The sequence below is a fragment of the Sus scrofa genome, chromosome 10 (assembly GCF_054392235.1).
Source record: "Sus scrofa isolate SSC_HxYL_T2T_F1_AM1 chromosome 10, Sscrofa_HxYL_maternal_Yorkshire_Landrace_v2.0, whole genome shotgun sequence".
Taxonomy (NCBI): Eukaryota; Metazoa; Chordata; class Mammalia; order Artiodactyla; family Suidae; genus Sus; species Sus scrofa.
In genome coordinates, this window is record NC_139392.1 from 66,291,030 (window position 1) to 66,306,553 (window position 15,524).

The 15,524-nt window shown below is 42.1% G+C and overlaps 1 protein-coding gene across 15 annotated transcripts in view; it reads right to left on the minus strand.

Annotated features, from left to right (window-relative positions):
* The window catches only part of MPP7 (MAGUK p55 scaffold protein 7), a 345,564-nt gene that overhangs the window by 60,664 nt on the left and 269,376 nt on the right, over nt 1–15,524 (minus strand). For 11 of the 15 annotated variants that reach the window (XR_014817810.1, XR_014817813.1, XR_014817812.1 and 8 more), the window contains 3 exons: nt 15,075–15,149; nt 14,644–14,840; nt 13,822–13,886 (listed from right to left, as the gene is read on the minus strand). Coding sequence is in view for 10 of the 15 variants with exons in the window: in XM_084979996.1 (XP_084836122.1) it covers nt 13,822–13,886; nt 14,644–14,840; nt 15,075–15,149 (337 nt within the window). In the remaining 5 variants the exon portion in view is untranslated. Of the gene's footprint in view, nt 1–1,884; nt 1,927–3,213; nt 3,300–13,800; nt 13,887–14,643; nt 14,841–15,074; nt 15,150–15,524 lie in introns of those variants that run through there. The other 4 variants (XM_084979988.1, XM_084979989.1, XM_084979990.1 and 1 more) reach the window with 2 other exon arrangements.

Genomic DNA, 15,524 nt, shown 5'->3' on the forward strand with positions numbered 1-15,524 from the left:
TCTCTGGAGCCCAGAGGCCACTATGTGGGTAGCTCACTGGAGGGTGAGAAACTACACAAAACAGCCACAAGCTGGCCCAGCTGACTGCTCTGGGCCCCCAGACCAACCAAACTGGGCCTTGCAACCAGACTGTGGTGATTTGCCAAGCCGGCCCAGGCCAGAACCACTCAGCTGGCCACAGAATCAGGAGAATAATAAATGCCTGCTGTTTGAAGCCATCAGGGTGGCCAAGATTCTAGGGCAAGGGTCAATCCACAGACAAAGGATCTGCTGGCATGCTCTACTATTCTGAAGTGAGTGAAGAATGAATGAAATTTGTTTGTTTGTTTGTTTGTTTGTTTGCTTTTTGGGACCTCACCTGGGGCCTATGAAAGTTCCCAGGCTAGGGGTCAAATCGGAGCTGCAACTGCCAGCCTACACCACAGCCATGGCAATGCTGGATCCTTAACCTACTGAGCAAGGCCAGGGATCGAACCTAAGTCCTCACGGATACTAGTTGGGTTCATTTCCTCTGAGCCACAATGGGAACTTCAAGAAATAATGAAATTTTAACCTCTCTCTGATCATCCAAGTCATCATTTGACGTTCTTCTACCCTAACAATTAGAAGACTCTCTATTTCTGCTTGGGTATGTTTGTTTTATAGAATGAAAAGCTGGAGCGCAGCACAGGATAAAAGACACAGCAGGTGTTACATCTGCGTGGAGGAGGATCTGAAACCAGGACGCCCCGTCTACTGCCTCTGGTGAATCCTGCAAGCTTCCTGGGCCTCAGTTTCCTTTTGGTACAGGGGATAAAATACCACCACACGCACTGTATTAGAGATGAGACACATGACATACCAAATATAGCATCTGGCACCTTTCTTCAATACCCCAGAGATATTATCACCATCCACATCTGTATGAATCTGCAAATGAGGAGAGTGAAGCATTTCTCTCTCACACTGACTTTCTCCACGCCCCCCCCGCCCCCCCCGCCTCTTGTTTCGACAAATGGAGTATTTGTCGGTGTTTGAACACATGGCAGAGCGAGTGAGAGGAAGTGAGATGCAGATGAAGATGTTTCAGATCCTTTAACGACCACTGGCTATCCTGGCTTTGGTTTGTAACATCCTTTGGCATCTCCAAACTGGAGAGTTTTCTTTCCAAAACCGATAAGCAAGTTCATCATGAGGATTATTGGACTGAGGGCTGATTAGCCAGTGGTTACTGGGGGGAGGGAGTTACAGGAATAACGCAGCATCAGAAAACAGAACTAACAAGTTATTTAGGGAGTTCCTCTTGTGGCTCAGCAGTAATGAACCTGACTAGTATCCATGAGGATGTGGGGTTAATCCCTGGCCTTACTCAGGCGTTGCCACGAGCTGTAGTGTAGGTCGCAGATGTGGCTTGGATCCTGCTTTGCTGTGCCTGGGGCGTAGGCCTGAGGCTGCAGCTCCGATCGGACCCCTCGCCTGGGAACTTCCATATGCCTCGGGTGTGGCCCTAAAAAGGCACACACACACCAAAGTTATTTAGGATGAAGTACGTTCTTTAGGCACTTAGAATAATTCACAGCTACCAAATAATTTAGGAAAAGTCCACAGATGGTTAATTGAGTAAACTTAGCACAAATAATGCTTTTGCATACTCTGTCGAAAAATACATGATGATTTACAAAACCAGAGCATCTGGAAAGCTTCCTGAATAATAAACCAAAGCACACTATGAATTCCTTTGTGTCCAACCAACTGAGCCAGTTTAACAGAAAGGTCCATGCTACCCCCCACTGACACTGGGGCCTGCAAAAGAATGCAAACATGCTGATTTAAGATACAACACTATCATGGCTTTGAAGAGAGCAACAGAAAGAAAGACATCCTCCTCCATGACCAAATGCTCACCTAGATAGGTTCCACTGCTGATACCACCACATTCAGCATCTTCTGGATGGAGTGTAAGAGCATACAGAACAAAAGCCAAGAAATAAAGCAGAACAGTTAGAAGCCCAGCCAGAGATGCAACATAAAGAATAAATAAATCAATCACTTCAAACATTTATACAGCACACCAAAGAACAGCCCTCACAATGCTACCCTTAAACATAAAACATTTCGTTTTATATTTAAGTTTAAAGTGACATCTGGAAACATCATGCAATTCTTTTTTCAAGCGTCTTCGGAAGTGCCTTGGCGCAGTTCCAAGAAAATCAAAACAGATTTGCCTGATAGGTTTATACTTTCACAGTCAAGAAAATTACCACACTTGATCACCAAAGTAAATTTATTTTTCTAAGTCAGGTTCTTTGATGATACGTAAAATAGAGCATTTATTTTGGCTGACTGGATTAGACAGAAAGGTTAAAATTAAGATACAACCTTTCTTTTGGTAAAGAGAGAGTTCGTGCTGGGAAGGAATAAAGGCACAATATTTCTATTTTTATTGTGTTTTTAAAAAATAAATAAAAGCATTTGAAAATAAACAGTAGGCTATTCATTATTTCCAGGAATTAAATGAATACTGGGTTATGCATATCTTACATTTATAATTTAAGTAATGGAGTCCTTACTTTTTGGGTTTCTAATCATTTATATACTTCTAAAACAAACTGTGCAGAAATCAAACAGCTGAAAACACTCTCCTTACATCTTTATGGGATAAGTCTGTCCATCTATCTGAATAACAATGCTTTCTTCATTCACTTTAATTTGAGGCTACTGATAGAAACAATGCACTATATCAGAATATTTTCTGTATTTCTGCTATATGAAGCAAAATGTACATTTCTTTCTTTCTTTTTCCTTTTCTTTTCTTTTCTTTTCTTTTTTTTTTATTAGGGCTACACTTGCAGCATATGGAGGTTCCCAGGCTAGGGGTCAAATCAGAGCTGCATCTGCAAACTACACCACAGCTCCCAGCAATGCCGGATCCTTAATCCTTTGAGTGAGGACAGGGATCGAACCTGCATTCTCATGGGTGCAATTCAGATTTGTTTCCACTGAGCCACGATGGGCACTCCTACATTTCTTTCTAAAACAAAGTCCAACTGTGATTGTTGGTGCTGTAGGTCAAGACGGATGTACAATAATCTTTTACAAACTGCTTGCTATGTTCGATTTAATCCTCTACATATGCGCACTAAATAAAATGACTAGACTAGGCAGGGAAACTTTTATACATGTACCTTTAATTTCCTCTGAGAAGCACAAAAAAAAAAAGGGAAATGATTAAATGTGCAGAAAATACAATTAAAGTAGGAAGATGTTGCATTCAAGGGACAAAAATAAAATCCACCTACCACACTCAACTGTTTCCTCATCTTAGAAAAGCCAAAGGGGGAAAAAAACGTATTTTAAGTATTTCAAAATAATTAGTCAATGAATAAACAGAACTTATGAAAAAGTACATTTTAGTTACCGTCCAAAAATAATGTACACACTTAAAGGGTAAAATCAGTCTTCATATATCCAAAAGGGGGAAAATAACCAGGAAAAAAAAAATCAGTATTTCTTCAAAATAATAGCTTTAATAAGGGGACTAGATCTACATATATAATTCTTTTTAAGGAGGTTCCCAGGCTAGGGGTTGAATCGGAGCTGTAGCTGCTGGCCTATACCACAGCCACAACAACGAAAGACCTGAGCCAGGTCTGTGACTACACCACAACTCACAGCAACGCCAGATCCTTAACCCACTGAGCAAGGCCAGGGATCGAACCCGCAACCTCATGGTTCCTAGTTGGATTCGTTAACCACTGAGCCACGACGGGAACTCCAAGGGGATTATATTTATTTTCAGGGGACAGTTCTGTTTTGAAACTAATCTGTTTAAAACAGGATATTCCATGATGAAGATAGTAAAAAGATGAAAACATTTTAGAAACGACAAATTTTGCCCTCAACATACCCTGTAAATTTGACAATCTCCTGACAATGATCAACTTATTACACAAATGAAGGGAGTCAGGCAGAACCCTTGATTTTCATTCTGTCTATACTATTTGATGAAAGGTATTTTAAGAAGTAGCCTGAACTAATTCTTAAATTACTAATAAGATAGTAATTGCAGCGTTAGGTTTGACCTAGGACTCATCTTCAATTAAGGGAGGAAAAACAACTGGAAATTCAAAAGCAGCAAAATGTAACCACTAGTCAAGGTAGACGATTCTTTGCTAAGGCCTTATTCAGTGGAACAGGCCAATCAGAAAAGTTCTCAGCTTATCTTTCAAACTGCAGAACAGCAGTCAAAGAAAAATACTTAGCAGGAAGTGTGTACATCACCCTATCGTTGCTTTTCATTCTTTTTTTTTTTTTTTAAATGGGCGCATCTGCAGCATATGGATGTTTCCAGGCTAGGGGTCAAATTGGAATTGCAGCTGTAGGCCTACACCCCAGCTCACAGCAACGCCAGTTCTGTGCCGTGTCTGCAACCTATGCCATGACTCATGGCAACACCTGATCCTTAACCCAGTGGGCGAGGCCAGGGATTGAACCCACATCCTCACTATGCTGGGTCTTTAACCCACTGAGCCACACCTGGAAGTCCCTAGTGTTACTTTTCAAATGCCTATGGGCCTTCAAACTGCCTTGGTTCTATTTGGACGGTATTAGCCAAAATGTCAAGCAAACCATTATTATTCAGAGTTGGAGTCCCTCAAGTTGAGTTTATTTATCCTCATTTCTTAGTAGCTCTGAAATGCCATGTGTATCTAACACAAATTATTAGAAAACAAACAATGAACAATGTGACATGGGAGAGGCAAGCCAAGCATCTAGGTAGAAATAATTTAAACAGTGTTGAAGATTAATCAACCCGAAATCTCGGACACTTTTTTCCATACATCAGATTGTTAAACAAAAGAGCATACTTTTTTTTTTTTGTCTTTTTAGGGCCAAACCTGTGGTATATGGAAGTTCCCAGGCTAGGGGTCGAATCGGAGCTGCATCTGCGGCCTACACCACAGCTCGTGGCAACGCCAGATCCTCAACCCACTGATTGAGGCCAGGGATAGAACCCATGTCCTCATGGATACTGTCAGGTTCCTTACCACTGAGCCACAACGGGAACTCCCAAGAGTATATTTTCTAATAGAAACAAGAGATTGCAGATGGCACTCTTGAATGAAGACTCAATGTCACATAAATCAGATGAGAAAAGCCGTGTCACACATGCACACACACAGATGAAAACACCAAAGCCAATCCAAAATAAAAATAAAATCCGTAACGGAAATTACATATGGTGTATGTATATTTCATATTCCAATAAGTTCTTAACATGCTGCAGAAATCCTCAAAAGAATATTTCCTCCATGGAATTCTTAGGTAGGAAGAGAATGGTATTTTTTGCATGACACGACCCACACGTAAATATCCAATAGCAAGTATCATGCTTAATAGAAATCCAGAAGGAGAAACAAAGGAATAGATTTCCTCAGGCTTAGCAAGGTTGAACAAAGAGGAAAAATACACAAAAGGTAAATCTCAGAAAAGAACTGGGATAAATTACTCGACTCCTATTTTGGTAAGGCGCCCCTTAACACACATGAAATGCATAAACTTATTTAATTCTTCCACAACTCTATGTGGCCAGTAGCATTATTCCCATTTTACAGATAGGAGAATGAGAAATAGAGGGAAATGTGGCCCTGGGAAGTGCCCAGGCTGGGGTGTAGACCCATGCAGGCTGGCTTCAGAGCCCCAGAGCCCAAGGTTTGAATTCCTACACTATCCTACTGCACCAAAAAATCACTTTTTTTTTTTTTTTTTGTCTTTTTAGGACCATACTTACGGCATATGAAGGTGCCTAGGCTAGAGGGCAAACTGGAGCTGCAACTTCCAGCCTACACCACAGCCACAGCCACAAGGGATCCAAGCCTGGTCTGTGACTTACACTGCAGCTCACAGCAGAGCCAGATCCTTAACCCCCTGAGTGGGGCCAGGGATCAAACCTGCGCCCTCACGGTCACCACTCAGGTTCATTACTGCTGAGCCACACAGGGAATTCCCCCAAGTCATTTTTAATCCCTACCTCGAACTAGAAAATGCAAGTCAGGGGGAGAGGCCCAAGGAAATAACCCATTTCTTCCAAGTTTCCCATCTAGTTCCCTCCACCTTCTTGGCCCCAGCCTCCTGCCCTCCCCGGCTACTCCATCCTCTGTGGGGTGTCTCCCTGCCAGGAGGGCCAGGAGGGCCAGGAGGGCCAGGAGGGGCCGTCTCCTCTCCTAGCCACAGCAAGAGATTCTGCGTCTTCAGACACTGCCGTGTGGGATGCCACTATTGTCAAAAGCACAGAGCAGAGGCCAAGTCACAGAGCGAGACATGCTGTCCTAGGAAGATGGATCGTGAGGGCTCACATAAGAGCAGCTGCTGAGCTTTGCACAGAAGCACAGGAGGAACTTGTCTGGGCAGCTGGAAGGCACCCTGAGTGGGACACGTCCGCTGCTCTGGACAAGCAGAGCAACCGTATGATATTCTCAGGGCCAATGTTAGGTCCCCACTCTAGACACTTCTTCCTGGAGTTCCCATCATGACTCAGTGGTTAGTGAATCTGACCAGGAACTGTGAGGTTGCGGGTTCGATCCCTGGTCTTGCTCAGTGGGTTAAGGATCCGGCGTTGCCATGAGCTGTGGTATGGGTCACAGATGAGGCTGGGATCCATGTTGCTGTGGCTCTGGCGTAGGCTGGTGGCTACAGCTCCGATTCGACCCCTAGCCTGGGAACCTCCACATGCCATGGGAGCGGCCCCAGAAATGGCAAAAAGACAAAAAAAAAAAAAAAAAAAAAAAAAAGAAACTTCTTTCTTAGGCCCCCCTTAATCCCAACCCCACAACTTCCCCTAAAAGGCTGTGTAATCAAAAACCACAGATCAGACCCCTAACTGTGGATCAACTTTTTTCTTACCTGCATGATGTTGAGTCTCCAGGATGAAACCAAGAGAGAGTACGGCTTAGAGCCTCTCACATGGAAAAGCCAAAAGCACACACCCTGGCAGGGTTATCTTTACATAGGTAATGAGAACACAGTTTACGGAGATGAATAATAAGCAAAAACAATGAGCGCGGCCTTCACCTCAACCATCTCCGGTCATAATCTGAGGTGCAATTTACAACTTCATTCATCTACATGTCTTTCTACACAAGCTTTGAAGTTTGGCATGTCCCAAAGATCATCAGTAACTGTTAGAGGGAAAAAAAATACTTCCAGCCTATGACCCCAGAAATATTAGGAAAATGTCCCACAAAGTTTTAGATCCACAAATTTAAGAGCATAAGCAATCTAGTTTTTAAGTTCTGAATTAAATTTCTTTGTGACCACAAAACATTATTTAAGATGCCAGGAAGGGAGTTCCAGTGATGGCTCAGTGATTAACGAACCTGACCAGCATCTACGAGGACACGAGTTCAATCCCTGGCCTTCCTCAGTGGGTTAAAGATCTGGCGTTGCCTTGAGCTGGGGTGTAGATGGCAGACGTAGCTCGGATCCTGCATTGCTGTGGCTCTAATTCAACCCCTAGCCTGGGAACTTTCATATGCTGTGGGTGTGGCCCTAAAAAGACAAAAAAAAAAAAAAAAAAAAAAAAGATGCCAGGAGGAAAGAATGTACTCAATTTGGAAAGCAGTATTACAACAACCTGTAAATATATATATATATAATACGTGTGTGTGTGTGTGTGTGTGTGTGTGTATTCTCAAACATTTGGCCTTCCAGAATATTGTTACCATGTGGAATGAATTCACTCATTTCCTCAATGTTTAAATTCTGTTGTTGGTAGATTGTGATTTTTCCATCCACAAAAAAATACTTGTCTTTACATGAACTTGGTGACAGCCTGTTTGAATAGACACCCTTTGGTTAGAGTTAGTTTCTTTTTCTACACACATGATAACGATCAAAATTGATTAAAACAAATTCTGAAATCTTTTGTGTCTTTACCTTCTAAACTTTAAAAGGTCGATAAATTGTAGATTTTTGGCTTTTTTCTTGCTAGAATTCTATAAGAGCTATTTTGTAAAAGCAAACTTTTAATGGCCGCACTAGCGGCATATGGAAGTTCCCAGGCCAGGACTGAATCTGAGCCACAGCTTCGACCTATACCACGGCTGAGGCAATGCTGGATCCTTTAATCCACTGTACTGTAAGACTGGGCATCGAACATGCACCTCTGCAGTCAGAGTCTTCACCCACTGTGCCGCAGCAGGAATTCCAAAAAATTTTAATTAATATTATTCAATCAGCAGTATTAGAAATGTTTGGGTATTGATACTTTAATAACTAAAAAAAGGAAACTAAGCACTGTAAATAAAATCATACTTGAATATCTACTGCAAAATGCACAGTATGCATATAAAAGCCTTTTCTGAATACCACACAGACTCAATTTAAATATAAATTACATCCTACTGAAGTTAAATGTTTATACTATTAGGAAGCCAATTCCTAACATATACTTATGTTTCAACAGACAGGGTACAAACAATATTTCAAGTAATCAAAGAAATTCATATTTCTGTTTAAAGGTTACACGATATCATTTGGCTTTACATATGCAACTGAACTATAAAAACAAACTTTTGGCAGAAAATCACAGAGCACTTTAAATTATATCGACTCAAGAATTGCAAGCTGCCAAGTGCCTGTCATGAGAGCTACCCTTACGTGCTACCTGAGACACAGATACGCTCTTACTCATTCTTAAAACACTCGCCCTGTGTCTTTCTGGTAACAATTCGTATGTTGCTCACAGCAAAGAAAACCTGTCAGACTTCTACGTCTGCTCTTTGTCAGTATTTCTAACATACACACATTATGTGAGAACCTAGCATTAGATGAAGGAGGGAGGAAGGAAAGACAAAATTCTATAGTTCTATTATAAATTTTTTTTTTTTGCCACACCCATGGCATGCAGAAATCCCGGGGCCAGGGATCAAACCCATGCCACAGCAGCAACCTGAGCCACAGCAGGGACCACACCAGGCCCTTTAACTGCTAGACCACCAGGGAATTCCTACTATAAATTTCTCTGTGGGGGAGTTCCCATGGTGGCTCAGCAGTAACAAACCCAGCTAGGATCCAGGAGGATGCAGGTTTGATACCTGGCCTCGCTCAGTGGGTTAAGGATCTGGCGTTGGCGTGAGCTGTGCTATAGGCCATGGATGCAGCCCGCAGCTGCAGCTCCAGTTCCACCTCTAGCCCGGGAACTTCCATATGCCACTGGTGCGGCCCTAAAAAGACCCCAAAAAAAAAAAAAAAAAAAAAAAAATTTCTCTGTTGGAGAAGCTATCCTTCCAGAAAAGAGGAGAAGGGAGGGGAAAGAGAAGGAGACGAGTTCCTATGTCAAACTTCTAAAATTCAGGAATGTTTTCATTTTTACAACCATGTAAGAAGCAAATTACTTTGAGGAGCCAAATTTTGGGATATGTATTAGATATGCCAGGACTCTTAAGGAGAGGAAATAACCAAGCATCTCCAGGATGAAAACCCGAAGGATGAAACCACCCACACTTGGAATTTTGGAAAAGGATGCTAGTTTGTTTTATTTATTTATTTATGTATTTTTGGTCTTTTTTTAGGGCTGCACCCGTAGCATATGGCAGTACCCAGGTTAGGGGTTGAATTGGAGCTATAGCTGCAGGCCTACGCCACAGCCACAGATTCACCAGATCCAAGCTGCATCTGTGACCTACACCACAGCTCATGGCCACTCCAGATCCTTAACCCACTGAGCAAGGCCAGGGATCAAACCCACATCCTCATGGATGTTAGTGGGGTTCACTACCTCTGGGCCACAACGGAAAAATAAATAAAAATAAATCTGGGCGTTCCCGTTGTGGCTCAGTGGTTAACAAATCCAACTAGGAACCATGAGGATGCAGGTTCGATTCCTGGCCTTGATCAGCAGGTTAAGGATCTGGCGTTGCTGTGAGCTGTGGTGTAGGTTGCAGACGCAGCTCAGATCCCGCGTTGCTGTGGCTCTGGCGTAGGCTGGCGGCTACAGTTCCGATTCGACCCCTAGTCTGGGAACCTCCATATGCCGTGGGAGCGGCCCTAGAAAAGGCAAAAAGACAAAATAAATAAATAAATAAATAAATAAATCTGGACAGAATTATCCAAATTAAATCTTGCCAGGGTTTTAAGTGCACTTATAAAATTTAGGGCAGAAAATTTTTATTGACACGAGTATTTTTGCATACACCTACATGATAGAATTATCTTTTTTTTTTTTAGAAATTTTAACATTAAACCAGAAATTTTTCTTGACTTATTCAATGTAATTAAATAGGTTAACAGATCATAAAATATATATAACAGACTTTATTCAATAAAATAAAATGCAAAAAGACTTGATATCAACTTTCTGTTTTTCTTCATAGCATTAGCCTATAATTCAGCAAAGAGTATGATAACATGAAAGTCCTATTCCAAAAATTCAAGCACCGAAGGCTGAAGTCCAAGTATTGAGGCAGATGGCCTTTATAAGATTTAGTTACATAAAAAAAAAAATCACTTTCAAATACACAGGTTACAAAACAAAGTGCTTTTAAATGCTTTTAAAAGTGTTCAGCTCCAGTGCAATGATTTTTGCATCACTTTTGAGTTCAGGGGTTTACGAGACAACATTCAAAGAAATTTCAAGTGGACTTTCAATTCTTTGAGAATAAAAACACTGGCTGTCTCTTTAGTTTTCCCAGAAATATACGGTCTCTCTGGGCAAGGCTATAGTTACTACATGCTAGTGATTTAATTTGGATAATACTGGCCAGATTTATTTTTATTTAAAAAATAAAGAACACTGGCATATACAAACAAACAATTCATCTCTCGGTGACTCAAAATCTAGGTTAAAAAAAAGGGAGAGAAAAGAAAAGGAAAGATGGATAAAAAGAGGCCCATGTTCCATAAAGACAAGTGCTGGAGTGATTATTCCTCGGGCTCAAACACTGGAGTGTTAACATACGAAAGATATTATGTAAATCCAAAGACAAACAGCTTCCATTACAATTAATGCTTACACGCCTGTACAGCACAGGGAACTAGATACAATCTCTTGTGAAAGAACATGATGGAAGATAACACAAGAAAAGGAATATATACATATATATATATATATTTATATATGTATAACTTGGTCACTTCGCTGTACAGCAGAAAGTGGCACAACATTGTAAATCAACTATACTTTAATTGAAAAAAAATTTTAAAAAAACAAATGCTTACACACACTCACATTCACACACATTTACACTAAAACCAGTTTGCTTGTTTGTTTTTTTAATGGCTGCGCCTGTGCCATATGGCAGTTCCCAGGCTAGGGGCCGAATGGGAGCTGTAGCTGCTGGCCTACACCACAGGCAGAGCAATGAGGGATCTGAGCCAAGTCTGGGACCTATACCACAGCTCATGGCAATGCTGGATCCTTAATCCAGAGGTGGGGCCAGGGATCAAACCTGCACCCTCATGGATACTACTCAAATTTGCTACCCACTGGGCCACAACAGGAACTCCCACTGAAACCAGTTTGGGGAAAGCTATGTAAAAGACATTCTCTCTACTTTGCACAGTGCTTTTGTAAAAAGTTAATGAAAATTTTTAAGTAAGTGAAAATTCATAATTATAACCAATTGCACATTCCTAAGTTGCCTAGGAGTATAGCACATGCGAGTCTGGATTCAGACTTTGCGAAGAATCACATTGATTTTCATTCTCAAGGTACACACATTTTATCCCACAGGCACCCAACTTCAAACTTCTCTCACAGAGCAATTCGGGTAGAAGAAGCCTCAGAGCTCCTTTCCCAGAGATGAGCTGCCCGTGAAAATTCCCCCCACGTAAGAACAACGCCACATTCTGGTTAAGCCTGAAGCTTTCTGATGTCACAGTACGTGTGGCATTCTAGGACAAGAGTTTTTTTTCCCTTCTGCCCAGACCCAACAGAGCAAGAACAAGCCGGCTTTGGAATCAGGGCTCCACCTATAGTATTTATTCACTTATTGGTGAGATTTATACTTGACTGTATTTGGCTCCCTTATAACATAATTCTTGAGCTATATGCTTCTACAAACCGACAGAAATAACAGGAGATGTGAAAAAAAATGCAACGATGCTAAAAACAGATGTTAGTGTAAAATTCCAGACCATTTACTTGCTCACTTCACCTCTGAATGTACGGTTTCTATGCTGAAAACCAAGGGCTTTCTTTTTTTGACTCTTAAAATACCTAGAACCTGGGAGTTCCCGTCGTGGTGCAGTGGTAACGAATCCAACTAGGAACCATGAGGTTGCGGGTTCCATCCCTGGCCTTGCTCGGTGGGTTAAGGATCCAGCGTTGCCATGAGCTGTGGTGTAGGTTGAAGATGTGGCTCTGATATGATGGTGCTGTGGCTGTGGCGGAGGCTGGCACCTGCAGCTCCGACTGGAACCCTAGCCTGGGAAGCTCCATACGCTGTGAGTCCAGCCCTGAAGGCAAAACCAACCAACCAACCAACCTAGAACCGTGAAACAAAGAAGATAAAGGAGGGAATTTATGGGATGGGGACTAAAGAGAGACTAAGAGACCGGTAGGTTGAAAGAAAACTGCCCTCCTCCCCAGTCCTTCCCATTAGCTCTGCATCATTGCTTTTCTGACTCTGGTTTTCTTTTAACCTAGACTGGTGATAACTCCAGCAGATAGGTTGAAGGTCAGCATTATAGTAATGTCTAGAAAAATAAGGAACAAAGTAGAACAGGAACAATTGTGCCCAAGAAAGTGATGGATTTTTTTTTTCCCCCTAAACTTTACCAAGAAATATCTTACCCAGACCTCCTGGCTTCCAAGACATAAAAGAGCTGCATTTTAGGTTACATTATAAAATACCTAAATTCAGAAATCAGAGTAGTAGTTATTCATTTTCTTCTTAAAGAGTGAGTCAGGCGTTTATTATAAACAACCCCAAACACCTCTTTCTTCAAAAAGGATCCACATTAATGTGCTTGGGCTGTGGGATGGGAATCCTGTGAAATCAGATTGTTATGATCACTATACAACTACAGATGTGATAAATTTATTTGAGTAAAAAAAAAGGGTCCCCTTTACTATTCCCATCATGAATTTCTTTTCTTTCTTTTTTTTTTTTTTTTTCCTGCATTTTAGGGCCGAACTGGTGGCATATGGACCTATCACGAATTTTCCAGTGATTGGTTCTTGCGACATGATGATCAAAAAGCTCTCAGTTGAGAGGACCTGTCCTTCTACCACAAACACCTCCTTTGATAGTCAAAGATCAGGGAGTTCCCATCATGGCTCAGCAGTTATCAAACCCGCTTAGCATCCATGAGGATGTGGGTTCAATCCCTGGCCTTGCTCAGTGGGTTAAGGAGCCAGTGTTGCCGTGAGCTGTGGTGTAGGTCACAGACTCGGCTCAGATTCCAAGTTGCTGCGGCTGTAGCGGAGACTGGCAGCTTAAACTTCGATTCCATCCCTGGCCTGGGAACCTCCATATGCCGCGGGGGCAGCCCTGAAAAAAAAAAGACAAAAAAAAAAAAAATACTCAAAGATCAGGAGTTGCCCTTGTGGCTCAGTGGTAATGAACCGGACTAGCATCCATGAGGATGGGTTCGATACCTGGCCTCGCTCAGTGGATTAAGGACCTGGCATTGCCATGAGCTTTGGTGTGGTGTGCAGATTTGGCTTGGATCTGCATTGCTGTGGCTGTGGTGTGGGCCAGCAGCTGCAGCTCTGATTCCACCCCTACCCTGGGAACTTCCATATGCCTCGGTGTGGACTTGAAAAGCAAGGGGTAAGGGGGGAGGTCAAAGGTCAATAGCAAGAGTTAGTTACTCCACGTTCTTGATGAACAAACTTACATGATTTTCTGTTGGGAACCTTCAGGGGCTGGACTAAGATTTCCGGTCGTCTCAGAGCCAGTCTCCTGGGGGAAAAGAGGTCAATACACCTATCAATTTTCAGTACAGATCCAAGATTAACATAAGGCCAGAAAATTAAAAGCCTCAAGGAAAAATATGGTACGTTGGAGGAAAAAAATGAATACAATGCAATCCACTCGAATTAAGAAATAAATCCTCTCGATTTTTTAGACATTCTCCCCATTTCGAAATCATTCTTCTTTTTTTTTTTTTTCCATCTCTCACATCAATACACTTTTAGGAGTTCCCGTTGTAGCTCAGTGGGTAACGAACCCAACTAGTATCCAGGAGGATGTGGGTTCGATTCCTGGCCTTGCTCAGTGGGTTAAGGAGCCAGGGTTGCCAGGAGCTGCGCTGTAGGTCACAGACCCAGCTCAGATCCTGCATTGCTGTGGCTATAGTGTAGCTCAGCAGCTGCAGCTCCAACTGGACCCCTAGCCTGGGAGCTTCCATATGCTGTGGGTGTGGCCCTAAAAAGCAAAAAAAAAAAAAAAAAAAAAAAAAAAAAATTACAGTTTCAGATATTAATGTGCTGTTTTCCATTTGCTTCATAAGAAAAAAACGAACATGACCTGGTACTGTCCTATTATTTTTGGTCACTGTTCATACTTAGTTAGACAAAACAGAAATCCAAACCTGAGGGAAAAGGGATTCTCAGGCGAGGTTTTAGTGCTTATTTTATCTCAGCTGTGCTGGGATGAGATTCTGCAGAGAACAAAAGGTCAGCTGAATCGAGGCCGCTCTCCGGAGCCGTCTGCTCACCTTTCCTGGAAGTGTTTGGAGGGGATCAGGCCGGCCCTAGGGTTGGCGTCACCTTCATGCTTCGCCTGCCACCACGTTGCATCATCTTGGCTCACAATCTGAAGGATCTCTCCCCTTTTGAAAGAAAGCCCAGCTTCCTTACATGGGATGGCTTTATCCTCATAGGGGTCATAGTCAAAGAGGGCTTTGAGAAACATCTGGAAGAAAGTTCCGTGGAAGAGGAAGAAATAGGAAAAAGCAATGTGAAACAGCCAACATTCTTCTAACTCCGATGTAGGAAAAAACAAAAATCATTATACAATAAAGGGGAGAAAATTTTTTGTAACAGAATATTAAAATAAGCTTGTTGTGACAAAGAGGATATGTATTAAATGAAAAAAACATTAGCCCCCCCTCCACAAAAAAAAAAAAGTTTTTTAAGGAGTAATTACCTTGCCTTCCTTAGCCGGTGTCTCCTCTTTGATGCTGGGTATAATCTTAAATGTAATTGCTCCCTGAGACTGGGCCTGATGGCAGTGGGGACAAAGAGTTATGAGAAAACTTGGAGAGCCAAGGAGAAAGAAGGCAAAATAGGTAAAAGCGAAATGGTTCTGAAAATTTCCAAGCTCAGGGTTTCTACTCTTAGAACAAACCGAGGAAACTATTTTTGTAGAAATTCCTGTAACGTGAGAAAGCGCCAAAGTTTGTTAAGTAAGTTAAAAAACATGAGCCACTTAGCCCGCTTTACCTCCCGTGCACTTTAAAAATGCCGATGAGTGTGTTACCCTCGGTGCTGAGTTATTTCAAAACAGACTCAAAATATGGGCACGGTCCCTGACCCAGGCAGTGTTAAATCGCAAGAGCAGAGATCGTGTGCAAGGTTCAGACTGTGACATTTAAGC